General features: G+C 36.5%; 1 protein-coding gene across 3 annotated transcripts; it reads right to left on the bottom strand.

Moving 5' to 3' along the window:
* Nucleotides 1-505: 505 nt before the first annotated feature.
* Nucleotides 506-13,530, bottom strand: LOC148849552 (MLO-like protein 10). Of its 3 annotated transcripts, XR_016100427.1 has the most exons (16): nt 13,081-13,530; nt 12,313-12,370; nt 11,940-12,130; nt 7,332-7,445; nt 6,870-6,930; nt 6,374-6,462; nt 4,995-5,069; nt 4,824-4,912; nt 4,639-4,688; nt 4,476-4,516; nt 4,208-4,381; nt 2,812-2,847; nt 2,614-2,681; nt 2,056-2,116; nt 1,423-1,496; nt 506-1,290 (listed from the first exon to the last, which is right to left on the bottom strand). XR_016100427.1 is itself a non-coding variant. In XM_088948651.1 (15 exons), the coding sequence occupies exons 1-15, from the start codon at nt 13,207-13,209 to the stop codon at nt 931-933; spliced, it is 1,596 nt and encodes a 531-aa protein (XP_088804777.1). In that variant the 5' UTR covers nt 13,210-13,530; the 3' UTR covers nt 506-930. The 3 variants fall into 3 exon arrangements, 2 of the variants coding, with proteins under 2 accessions (XP_088804777.1, XP_088804778.1); XM_088948651.1 differs by lacking the exon at nt 1,423-1,496; XM_088948652.1 differs by lacking the exons at nt 1,423-1,496; nt 2,056-2,116 and having other exon boundaries at nt 1,142-1,290.
* Nucleotides 13,531-13,734: the final 204 nt, after the last annotated feature.

Here is a 13,734-nt window from a genome sequence, read left to right as displayed (position 1 = left end):
TCAATACACTTCCTAAGTGCTTGCACCCCTCAAGGCCATTACCCAAGTGCAAATAACAATTGGGATTGGAGATCAAATAACACAAATTATAGGAAGGCAAAAGTGCCAGCCCATCGGGCTTTGTATTCAATATATAGTTTGTACAAGGTATCCATTGTTACAACTTTTGAAATTCAAAAAGTAAATACAAGATAAACATAAAGAGTACAATAAACTGAAGTCCATTTGGTTCATAGTCAGAATTGGATTGAAATCCTTTAGAATTGGAATTAGAATGGTCTTTTGCCATAGTTTGTTTGGTTTAGACAAAAATTTGAATGGGAATTAGAATCAAACTGGAATGGGATTTCATTCCTGAGGGAGGGAGAGGAAATAACCGTTCCTTTGAGTGGGGGAATGCTATTCCATCAAAAATGGGAATGGGATTCCAATTCCATCAAGTGCATAAGAGAAAGTATAATAAGATGATTTCATCAAGTGCATAAAAAACTGTCAACAGCACCCATAAGAAGAAACTATCTTATAAATAAAAAAAGTCAAACAATATCGACATTGTGGAATATCCTTATTCCTTATAGTGTGCAAGCTAGCCATAAAGAAAAACAGGATGAAGACAACATCCATAAAACAAACCTATAAATCAAAAAAATACTCTGATTTCTTGAACTGAAGAATGGACTTACACACACAAAAGAGATCTTGACAGAATTATATTTTCGACCATGAAGAAAATACACCGTAAATTGTATAAAACATTCCACTAGCATTCAGCTAGCTGATCTGATTCTGGAAATGCTTCATTCCTCGTAATAAAATACACTCACAGTCATCACTGCATTCGTTTGAAAAAGGTGCATGATAGCCGCCGGCGGCAATCAAACTGCAGTCAGTCTGCAATCACCAAACGATCATCACCGCCACCTCTCATCTTCAAGGTCCAGTCAGTAAGTCATGGTGTTCAGACTGTCGGACTTGGACAGCAATTAGGTTGCTGGGTGTGGATGATGTGAGTGGTGCTTCAGCTTCTAAATCAGACATCTCGCGGTCCGAGTGGTATGTCCCATCAGAATACGAAGGCTGAGTGTTGGAGTGCCCAGTAGTCCTGAAACGATGAAGCGTCCGAGGTGGGGAGTGATGAGCAGGTGAGTTACCTTGGCTACGGCCTAGTGTCCTTGCTGGGGAACGTCCTTTTCTTTCATCGTGCTGCCTCTTCACTGCAGCCATATGCCAGTTTTTAAGTGCCTTTGTTGTTTGTTCATCAAAGATAGACCTCTTCATGTTTGATCCCATCTGCGCAATTAAATTCCCACCTTGGTAATCAGTAATCACTATATATGTTAAACCCTAATTGCAATATATATGTAGGTGAGCAGAACAAAAAAAAAAAAAAAAAAAGTTTTGGACATGGTTTTAAAAAACGACCCGGAAATGGTACGTTCTGGCCACCGGTTTCTGGGTCAACGGTCCGATCATCCAGTTTAAACGGATGGTTCATTCTGACAAAATAAAAAAATAAAAGCAATGGTCAAAAACCATTAAATAAGTCAAGGGGTTGACAATTCAACCACCCAGTCAATGAGTCATTGGCTTTTTCAACGATTTTTAGCCAAAAACCGAATTTGAGGTAAAACAGAACCGATTGTCTGAATGGTTCCTGCACCAAACAGTCCAACCGTCTAGATAAACAACAGTTTGAAAACCATAGTTTTGAAAACTTGTTGGAAACTGAACAGCAAATTCAGTGGTTAATGTACATCTGCTAAACACAACTTGCTATTCATCAACCTTTATTTTTAAGAAAACAGATTTTATTAATAATTAAAAAGGAGGGGCATAAAATTGTATCGATACATATCAGTAATTTAAACCATATGCCTTCATTTTTGTTTTTATTTAATAAAAAAATTCGCCAAAACACCTGTATCCAATACCCAAAAATATAATATCATAATACCCAATATGAAATATATCATATCAATACTTTGAACGTTGCTTAACCCTTGAAACAAAATAAAAAGAACAAGAATAATTTAAGAAAAGGAAGTGGATATATACCTGAGTTACTAGTGAGTACAGGGGGAGTGTAATGTAGCTGCACAGGACTTGGACTACAACACTGCACCACTCCAAGAAAATTCGTCCAATAATTAATTCAACAAAGTTGTAAGTTAAGGCTCCGTTTGGCATGCCTTTTTGTACAGTCTATTGGTTATTTATAAGTCCGATAGACTGTAATTCAGTCTTTTCCTGTTTGGTTTATGGTAAATCTAGTTGCCAAAAGCCGATGTACCAAAAAGATGTGAAAAGCCCAAAATGGGTGACTTTTGAGAAGCTCCAAATAAAGCTTTTGTATTTTTTATTTGCCTTTACACAGAAAGATATGTCTTAACCACAGGGACTTCAGACTGCTCAGATCTTAAGACAAAAAGCTCATCAATGCATCTTTTAACTATCAAAGTTATTAGAATATCTTTCTCAAAAAACTTGCCAAACGACCCCTAATTTAATTACATATGTATATTAAAAGTAAAAAGACATTGACAGACATCACTAGCTGCTCAATTAGTGCCATTAATTGTCATAGTGAATGTTATATGGATATTAAGGGCTTACCCTAGACTAATCTGTATGATTGGAAGACGGATCTTCTTATGAAAGCAAGAGTGTGTCCCAAACGCATACTGTACCATGAGAAAGTATTTCCATCAAGCTTGGGAAAAACAATGAAAAAATAAAGATAATGACCATGAAATTAGCAATGAAAATGCACTACACTAGTGTTGAAGAGAAGAAAGCGGAACACTTCATTACCAGTATCCAAAGGAAATAGGTTATCTGGAACGCATTCTGCACAAAATAATGACATTCAACCAATCAATCTGAGAATCTTTAAAGAAATTTTACATATAATATGGAACTAAATCTAGGCCCATTAATTAGCATATAAATGTAATGTAAACTTTTTTTTTTTTGAAAACTAATGTAAACAAACATATATAAGGAAATACTTCTGTGAGGATTCACATGCCAAGAACCAGGAAAAACCTTTTCACTGCCTATTTCTATTTCTCCTTTTCGGGCCTGAAATTGGATCCATTATCCATGGCCTGGCTGGTTGCACCTATCACTGTGCTTGCTGATGGGTTTTCAAGGGTCAATGTTACCTTCTACAAGACTAAAACATCCCATATTCTGCCATTCTTGGGGGCCATGTTAGTCTTTGATTATTATTTTTTTTTTTTGTAGATTCTATTCTCAAATTTAAATAGAGGTTCATAGAAACTAATCTTAAAATTCTTGTTCAAGATATATTACATAGGATTTTTTTGCTTTTTAACTTTATACTTTATCAATATAAAGTAAAGTGCCTTTGGTTATTAGAAGAACGGTTTATTAATTGTTTTTGTTCAACAACACCAGCCATTAGGGCTGTCAATGGGTTGGGTCTGGGTGTAGAAATCGAGAAAAAATCGCATAACCTGGTTAATGGTCGGATCGACCTAATTATCTTATTTATTATCTATCAAATTTATAATTTCAAATATAAAATATAAAAAAATTATAAGAAAATATTATATATATTTAATAAAATAATTGGTTCTGGGTCCAAATGGGTTCAAGACTGATAAGAATTGAAACTGGTCCAATTATTAATTGGAATAAAACCATAGAGTCAGAATCATTATAATCGATTTGATCGGTTTGGATCCATCAGATAGACCTGACCCATTGATAGCCCTAGCTACAGGCCATAAACCCTTATGTTTTAGACTGATAAAAATTCTGTTAAACCTATTGCCTATATCTTACCAGTTACCAATGTTTTAAAAAATGACATGGAATCGGAACTGTTTTGGCCACCAGTTTTCGGGTCGATGGTTCAACTGTCCGGTTCGAATAGACAACCTATTTTGACAAAATAAATTAAATTTTTTTTAAATAATTAAAATTTAAAAAACGGCTAAAAACTATTGAACAGATTGAACTGGTTGATGGTTCGACCACCCAGGTTAATGACTTATTGACCGATTCAACAGTTTTTGGTTAGGAACCAGATTTGGGGTAAAATAGAAGTTGCTTGGATGGTTCCCAGGCTGAACAGTCCAACCGTCCGGATCAACAGCGGTTTGAAAACCATACCAGTTACACCATAGCATACCTACTTGTAACTTACGGTATTGTATAGAAACAAAGTAGCAACAAATACCTGGAAGAGAACAAAATGGATGAGATACAAAACCAGCTGAGGCCGACCAAACCAGAAGTGTTTGTCGCTGAGTTGCACTAGTGGAATCCCTTGAACCACTGCATGCCTTTCTTGGATTTCAAGAGCCATTCTCGTTATAATTGCTTGAAGTTTGGTTCCTACTGCTAGGATTATCTGCATTCAACGCAATATTGTTCAGAATTTCTTCATTACCTAATTGGAAAGATCAATATGTCAATCATCTAACATTGAAGAGATTAATGCTTACAAATAGAGGAATTATGGACAGCCCAAACAATGCCTTTACTCCTGAAATTGATTAAATTTTATCAGTGAGCAAGATGTGATCTTCCTTAAATGTGGAAAGCAAAAAAAATAAATAAATCAATCAAAATGGAGTTTAATTTATGTAACAGAAAGTAATAGCTCACCGATGAAATTAATAAGCAAAAAGACCACAGCCAAAGCCCACAAGAGTGGACTGCACCAGACATCATCATCTTAATGATTAGTGAACTTAAATCGTCAAGAGAGTATGCAGCAGAGGTACAGAGTGGCTTTTTTTGTAATGTAAATTAAAATTGGCTTCGTAAAATTGAGTCATAAACTATTTTACCTGATTCCCACGACTACCTTGAAATCATCTTCTAACGACCTTTTGATGTATTTTTGGAAGTTGAAGTTACTTCCAGGAGCTAAGTGAACCTGTAACAATGCAACAGTATTGATTATCTTAATATGAGTGAGGAGATGGGATATGGAGGAATTTGCAGTTGAACCAACTCACAGATATAAAACCATGGCGCAATGTCAAATAATCTGCCTTGCGAACAGACATAAAAAATTGCTGAAAAAAGCTTGCCTGCATGAGTCATAAGAGATAGATATTTTAATAACGGTTGTTACCTGAAAATTTTCCCATCAACATACTAAATAGAGACCTAGTATATGTTTGGCATCAATGCTGCAGAAAATAGCGCTGCTGATGTGTGGGTTGCAAGCATCGTTTTTTGAAAAAATAGTGTCCTTTTTTTTTTTTTGTTTGGAAATGTTTGATATCAGGTAGGACGTTTCCTAAAGCAATAGCAGCACTTTATACTTGGAATCAGTGTTCCATATCTGTTTTCACCACTGGTACCCATTATAGAAAGTCCACGTCACTGTCACATCATGTCCTTATTGGCAGCAATGAATTCCAATATGAGAAAATGTCGAATTTAGTATTGCTCCAAATCGCACCTTCTTGATTTACAAGGTGTGACTTGGATCACTATTTTTTTATGGAAAAACGATTCCAAACATATTGGCATTTTCTGGAGCACCGATTTTTCCAGCATGCAAATGATGTGACAGCATTTTCTGAAGCAATGGCATTGATGCCAAATAGACGCCTAGTCATCCACTTATTTTCTCTCTCTCTCTCTCTCTCTCTCTGTGGGGGTGTGGGTAGTGCTGCAAATGGTATCAGATTATCCAAATTCAAATTCGAATTTGACTCCATTAAAAATGATCCGAATTTAATCCATTTATAATTAGATCAAATATGGATTTCCCTATCATATATATATACACATGCACACACACACTTAAATCTCAGTTTGGAAAGAATTAGGCTCAGTTTGGAAGGAGTACAAATATAAATATGTAGAGTGCAAAACCTTGTATTTTGTATTACTTTGTATATATATGAATTGTACATATTTGTATTTGTACTCTTTCCAAACTAAGCCTAAAGTTTTGAATGTTATATTACTAAATTGTCATATATTTAAGTTTTACACAAATAATTTTCAATTCATTTTGTCCATAAAATATAATATTAAAGTTATTTTCAACTCATTTTATTAATAATATATAATATTTTGATCATTTTTAGTATAATTTATTTTTACTATTTAATATCCATTTATAATCCTAATTTGATTCGAATCCACTAGATATCCAATGGATATGATTTTATTCAAATTCCAGTGTAAACAAATCATACCGATATCCAATTCAATCCAATCCATTTGCAGCCCTAGGTGGGGGGAAGGGGATAGCTCCCACATCAAAAACAAATTCACCGTTAGGTTATGTTTGGGTTCGATGGAATTACATAAGCTTTCCAACACAAAAGGGAAAATGAGAAAAGATTGAAATAGCTAAAAAAAAAAAATCTCTTACAAAATAGAAGAAAAATGGAATTCTGGTCCAACAACTGGTGTGTGCTTTCACAAAAGATGTCTCATGAGTAAGCCTGAACCTCGATGGATCTGCACAAGTAGGTTATACCCTTTCACAACAGAAATTATAATAAACTATAAGGGAACGAAAGCTAAACAATAAGAGAGCGAGAAGGGATTAGCTGAACTTGATACCTGTTTTATTTTGCTCCAAATCAGTCATATAATCTAACTCAGAGATTTAAGGGATTATGGGTTTATGCATTTTATGGCTGGTGTAGAGAGAAATGATCGATTCCACAGTCAATAAAACAACTATTAAATTCAGGAGATTGATACACTTCGGAGCAAATGCGAAAACAAAATCGGATTTAATCCTCACAGAGTGTATATCACACCAACCTTATAATGTATCACAGCTCGTAATAAACAGTTAAACAATTGAAGAACACGAAATAAAATTAAAAAATAAAAATCCTTCCAATGCATCAACATACCATGGGAAAATTGATAGTCAAGACATTTTGTCTCCTGCTCCCATGCCTTCCATCCACGGATCTGTGTAACCAACTCCATCAGCAACACTATGTTAATGAACACAGAACAACAAACAAAGCAAAACATATTACTAAGGCTTTTAAAACCGGACAAGACAGAAACCATTCTGGGTCTGGCTCTCGGGTTGAAGAATTTGATTGTTCAAATCGAACAGATGGCCCGTTTTAACAAAAAGTGGTCAAATTTTGTTGTTTAGGTCAACGGGTCGATGACTCGACCACCCGAGTCAATAATTCATTCACCAAATTAAAGACTTTTGGCCAAAAAGTGGTTTTGGGTCGAAACAATGACCAATTCCCAGTTTTTTTCTGATCCGACCATCCAGTTTGATTCGGTTTTGAAAACATTGTTTATTACATCCATCGGAAAACAGTAGGAGATGGAATCAATAGTTGACTAACCTTTAATCTTCCAAGCAGCATTGTTATAGCACTATTGAACACGTGAATGATTGCTAGAAAGAATATGAAGATGTGCAATTCATGTACTCCTTCCGCAGACAAAAGCGGCTCACCCTGTTTTAGAATCAACAAGACCATAATGATCACAAAATCATGTATTGATTTTTTATTGTGTTTGGTTTGATTGCATGGAAATAAACATCTTTCAAAAATTAGGGAAATGCTTTTTTTTCATGAAAATTTTATTTTGGAAGAAGTCATTCATTCCCCATTTTGGGTTAGGGCTGCATTTCACATTTCTTATTTTAATGATTTATCTTCTTTTTTGTAGTTAAAATATCTCTATAAACACTGAATTTTTAACTGCAAAAAAGGAGATAAATCCTTAAAATAGGAATGCCAAATGCAGCCTTTGGGAGTGCTTATAAATAAGTGTTTCTTCAAATAAGCATTTATTTTGGACCGGGGCCACACCAATAACATTTATTTGCATTTGGAAAATAAAACCCAAAATAAGTGCTTATTTTGAGAATAAATACTTATTTGAGAAGCCCAAAGTTTAGGGTTATTTTTAAGTGCCTATTTACTTTCTGGTAACGTTTTAAAAAAATGACCCAGAAATAGAACCTGTAAAGAGACTGTGCCGAGTAGGTCCTAGTATCTTCTCTTGTAATATCTTTTCTTTTCTTATTGGCAAATGGGTCTCTCTTAATGGGCTTGTTATTTATTTATTTATTTTTGTTTAATCTCTTTATGTTAATGCCTAGCTGGCCGCCCACTTAAGGGCATACTTGTCATTACTCTAACATTAATTCTTAATAAAAAAGGATTAGAGGAGAAAGGGAAGATAATGTGAATCTTCTTCTTCTTCATTCTCTTTTCGCCATCTTCTTCTCTTGTACTACTGCTCTTATTTCTCTTCTTCATTTTTCCCCTCTAATATTCAAATTTACACCTAATATTTGAGGACTGATTTACATCTTGGTATCAGAGCAGGTCTATTTCTTCCTTTTTTTCCTCTTTCTCTTTTCCCATGCATCCTTAGATTAAGAGAGTGTATGGAGAGATAGGTTCTCTATAGTTGAGAGGATCTCTGGCTTAGTTGGTAGAGGGTTTGGAGAGTTTAAATCTGGTTGAATATTGTCAAGAAGTGGTGTTATTCTGTTGTTGCCCAAAACCATAGCCGATTAGAGATTTTTGAAGGTACATGTAAAGGTGAAGCTTTGGTTGTGGCGCTCTATGCTTGGGAGGTGTCTTTTGACCCCTAAAGGACGACGGTTCAAGTTTGGAAGAGATTGGGAAGCTCTGGTAGGGGTGGTTGCATATTCTCTCTTCCTCCCCAACAGCTCAACGGAGTAAAACCCTAGTTTTCAAGCATCTGGGTTCTGGTTTGACTTCAAGTAAGTTTATATAGACAAAATTTTTGGTTCTTTGATTTTCTTTTGATTAATGGAGCCATATGGAAGTGAGTTCAAGCAAGTGTCGATTTCTAGCCTTGGCTCAGTAGGTTTCGTTTTGACTAGTGTGACCACAATCAAGTTAGATGGGACAAATTATCTTGCTTGGGCAAAGTCAAAGAATTTATGTCTGTAGTAGAGGAAAACTCGGGTATCTCACAGTAGTAAGGTGTAACCCGAAGAGATAGACCTTGAATTTGAGAGATGGATGCAAGAGAACTATACTGTCATAAGATGGTTGGTCAATTCTTTGCAACCTCATATAAGTCAGCATTATCTCGGGATGTCTTCAACTAAGGAGATATGAGACAGTGTCACTGAGACCTATTCACAGAAGTTGAATGTAGCTAGAGTCTATAAGTTGAAAAGTGATGTGAATAACCTAAGACAGGGGAAAAGAGTGTAGCAATCTACTACTCTATACTGAAATCCCTATGGCAAGAAATTGATGTTATGGAGATAGTTGTATGGGAGAGTAAGAATGATGCTGAAATGTATAGGAAGTTGGTGGAGAGAAATAGGGTGTTTGAATTTCTCATTGGACTCAACCCTGAGTTTGACATCATTAGGCAAAATATCCTGGCCAGAGATGAGGTTACTCTTTCCTAGGCATATGCTATGATAAGCAGTGAGGAGAGTAGGCGACAGGTTCAGTTGCAGAGTCCACCTATAGAACACTTTGCACATGCTGGAATAAAGTTAAAGGGTCCTACTGAGGAAAAGGAGCAGATATGTGAACATTGCAAGAAGTCGAGGCATACAAAGGACACTTGTTGGTAGACCTGTTAATGGGCCGAACTGGGCCAGGCTCGGGCCGGGCTTTCACTTGTCACTAATGAAAATATACTAGGCCCGAGCCCAAGCCCGACCCGACCAACGGGCCTATAACTTGGGCCTGAGCCCAACCTTGGTAAAAAGCTCGAAGCCCGAGCCCGACCCTACCAACGAGCCTATAACTTGGGCCTGAGCCCAACCTTAGTAAAAAGCCCGAAGCCTGAGCCCGGCCCTACCAACGAGCCTATAACTTGGGCCTGAGCCCAACCTTGGTAAAAAGCCCGAAGCCCGAGCCCGGCCCTACCAACGAGCCTATAACTTGGGCCTGAGCCCAACCTTGGTAAAAAGCCCAAAGCCCGACCTAATTGAAAAAAAAAACAAATTTCCCTATTCAAATTAGAATTAAAAATTCATATAGTATTTTTTTTTCTATTTAAATGAACAATGGGCCTACAAGATGGTATTTTTCCCTTTCTTTTATATTTTAAAATACAATTTTACATTCTTAAATCAAAAAATTTATTCAAATGGACATAATCACATAACTAATTTTAAGTTTAATATTAGGTCGGGTCGGGCCGGGCTATTTTGACAAAACCCGAGCCCGGCTCGAATTTATTGTGGGCCGAGCTTTTTGGCCCAAATTTAAGCCCGCAGGCCTATAAGAATGTCCAAGCCCGTCCGGGGGCTGGGCCGGGCCGGCCCATCGGGCCACCCGGCCCATGAACAGGTCTACTTGCTGGATGCTTCTTCTTGTTAGGTTTAAGAATAACAACAGCTATAAGAAGGGCAGTCAGGTAGGAAAGCCTAAGACAACTAATGTTGCTACAGTACCTGAAGGAGGAAATAAGGAGAGTGAAGAAAAATCAACCATTGAGCAGTTGAAAGCAATGAAGGCGGATTTTGAAAAGTATGGGAGGCTACTAAATCACTTGGAAGCTACTGTTTCTTCATCTCACTCTTCCAACAACAACACATTATCTCCATCTGCATTTGATCACTCAGGTATTCGTGCCTCTACAAACCATGCTTTAGTTTCAAGTAATCATAAAACCCCTTGGATTATTGATTCCAGTGCATTAGACCATATGACCAGCTTGTCTAATCTCTTTTGTTCATACCACATTCTCTCTGGCAAAGAGAAAATATCCCTTGCTGATGGGTCTCTTACTCCCACAACTACACCCTTTATTTATCCTCTGCCCTTCATGTCCCTAAACTTAACACAAACCTTTTATCTGTTAGTAGCTTAACTAAATCCATGAATTGTAGCATAACCTTTTTTCTCACTCATTGTGTTTTTCAGGACCTGCAATCTCAAAGGATGATTGGACCAAACAGACAATGAAAATAGATCATTCTAGTTCTGATTTCAAATGTATGAACCAATGAAAGAAGAGAAAAAGCTATTTTAATTAGAGATTTTTGGATTGCAATCCCCTTATCTGAATTGCAGCTCCCTTCTAATCTACTAATAACCCCCCTACAAACTTTATCTTACCCATAAAATTGGTATTGGTCAGGATTCAGTCTACCCTTCAAGTGGAGCTCCAGCCTACCCTTAAAGTCGAATTGACCTATAAAAATCCATAGCTGGTAATAGGAATCTTTTGCTTGATTCCATAACGAGTCAGAGATGCTACCCCTACTAATGAAGACACCATCAGTTGGTGGGTCCGGCTTAACGTTGCTCACTTATATATTTGTCGGCAACTCGACTCTCTGTTGACTTTTTATTATTTTTTTGTAGTAAAGTAAAAACAAAGGCGGTGTTGGCACGTAGAGGCCAAAATTGTAAATTCATTTGTAGCGCATTCCTAATTCAGTAATAATTTGCCCTAGTCCATGGATAATAAATGACATTATTAAAATACATTAATCAAAATACTTAAAAATTCCTAATTCGAAATTCCATCCATTTTCAGCCAAATTTTAAACATTTAGGTACGAGTAGTGTATAGGGGATCAGGGCTGTCAATGGATCACTCATTAAGTCATGATTAAGTCCAGTATGAATCCATTACAGATGGATCAGGTTCAATTCAATCCATGAATACATTGGACCATCCATCTGGACTGGTCCGATTCAATACTTGATCCATTGACACCAATCCAACTTGATCCAATATAAATCTATTACAAATGGATCATGTTCAATGCAACTCAATAAATTTGAACTGGTCTAATTCAATGTTATCTTAGTGGTCTGTCTAATCCATTCAAAGATTCAGTCAGTGCAAGTTGCACTGAACAGACTTTATAGCTTTGCATTAGGAATTGGGGATGTCTTCCGTGAAATAAAGTACTTAAGTTCGAATGGTGCTTGAAGGGATTAGCAAAAACGATGGGGTTGTGAATTGTGAAAGTAATGTAATACCGTGTTACACTGATGTTGTCCACCATTATTGGTCCTTAACAATCTGTGCTGATTCCACAATAGCTTCCGACGAGGTTCTACATAAGGGCACGGCAGCATTGCACGCGAAACGTTCTCTGGAATACATATTCTGGGAATGTAGCTCCCCAAGAATGACAGCAGTAAGGAAATAAAACCCAGAACCATAAGCTCTGCAGATTCACCAGAATACGGTTGGTCGGCCATTGTGGTTGTGATTGATGCACCAACCACCCAGGTCCAAGTGGAAAATTAAAAAATGGAAAAAAAGAAAACGGAGTTTCATGAAAGAACAACTGAAACATCACAAGTCAAGAAGCCTTTTTTTCTTCCCCTGTTCAATTTCAATTCTTACCAGTTTTAATCTTCTCAAGAGCTTCTAACATAGACTTCTTGCGTTTTTCTGTAAACCACTGAATTCAAAACAACACAGAAACCACGACCAGTAAGTAAAGGAACCAGGTAGGCTACTAAAGTGAAACAGCACTTGGCACCTAAAAACTGAGTTGAAATTTGTAAAAGGCATGGAAATAAGAAATTTTGTACATTCTGTCTATTTATGAAGGGAGCAAAGGACAGAAAGGAGAGATTACGAATCACCAATCTCCTTCTCCTCTACAACAAACAAGAAAGAAGAAGGAAAACAAAGAAGATTCTATACACAGGGAAATTAAAACATGCCAGAAACCAAGCAATATAGGAAATAAACAGACTACAAAACCAAGGCAAAAAAAAAAATCTAAAACAGAAGAGCAAGTACATAACTCGAAGGGAAAATCCCAAAACAGTCTTCTTTCAACTAACTATAAAGTAGAAAAGCATCCGTTTCTTCTCTTTATGGAAACAATCCTCTCTTTTTTGACATAAACCATGTAAATATAGACAAAATTAAAAAAAAAAAAAGGCCAAACAGAAAAGAAAAAAACTAAAAAATGATTATAAAAAAAAAGAAGGCCAATCTATGCAACTTGAATTCAAGATACAAACCAGAAAACCAGTAAAAAATAAAAGGTACCCATTAATTTTCTTCAGAAACCCAAGGGAGAAACACAAGAGAAAAAGAAGAAAACCCACTCTAATTCTAGAATTCAAAACGAAATCGAATTTTTGAAGTCATCCTTACCTCCCCAACCTTGTGAATAACCTTCTCCAACACTAAAGAGATTATAATCATAATAGCACAAACAACAGCAACTGCCCACGTGGGTGTCTGATCGAGCTGCCTATGCTGAGAGTTCTCGCCTTCCGCCATGCTTGATTAAAAGGAAAATCCCAAATAAACGAGTTTCAGAACTAATCTCTGTGACAGTTCTTCCTAGAGTTCTAAAGTATAATACCGGATTCAGAAGCAGAGACAGGGGAGAGAGAGGCTTGAGAGCTACAGAGTAATCCTCAGAAATGCAGAAGAAGATGTGGTCAAACACTCATACATATAGATCTTAAATCAATCAAGCTTATTATGTATGGGTTGTTAGCGAAGTAGTTTCGGGAGATTTTGAATTTTTTATTAATTTTGTTAGGGGGTGGGAGGTTTCAGTAGATATTGTACGAAAAGCAGTAACCCCAAAAACATGAAGGTAAGCGTTGGTCTTAGTTGACCTAAACCAAAACGGTTTAGGTCCCGGGTCCCAGATCGATTTTTAAAACACTGACAAAAAAAAAATAGAAATAAATAGATCACTCTGCTCAAAGGATTTATAGAGTGAGAATTGTTTATTTTGGTTGAATGGAATTTACCTACGGTCTACATGCTACCAGGCACAAGCTTTCAAAAGAA

This window comes from Nelumbo lutea, chromosome 6 (genome assembly GCF_056320005.1).
Source record: "Nelumbo lutea isolate HS-2025 chromosome 6, American lotus-T2T, whole genome shotgun sequence".
Taxonomy (NCBI): domain Eukaryota; kingdom Viridiplantae; phylum Streptophyta; class Magnoliopsida; order Proteales; family Nelumbonaceae; genus Nelumbo; species Nelumbo lutea.
The sequence above is the reverse complement of the archived record's forward strand: the minus strand, read 5'-3'. Positions and strand labels throughout refer to the sequence as shown.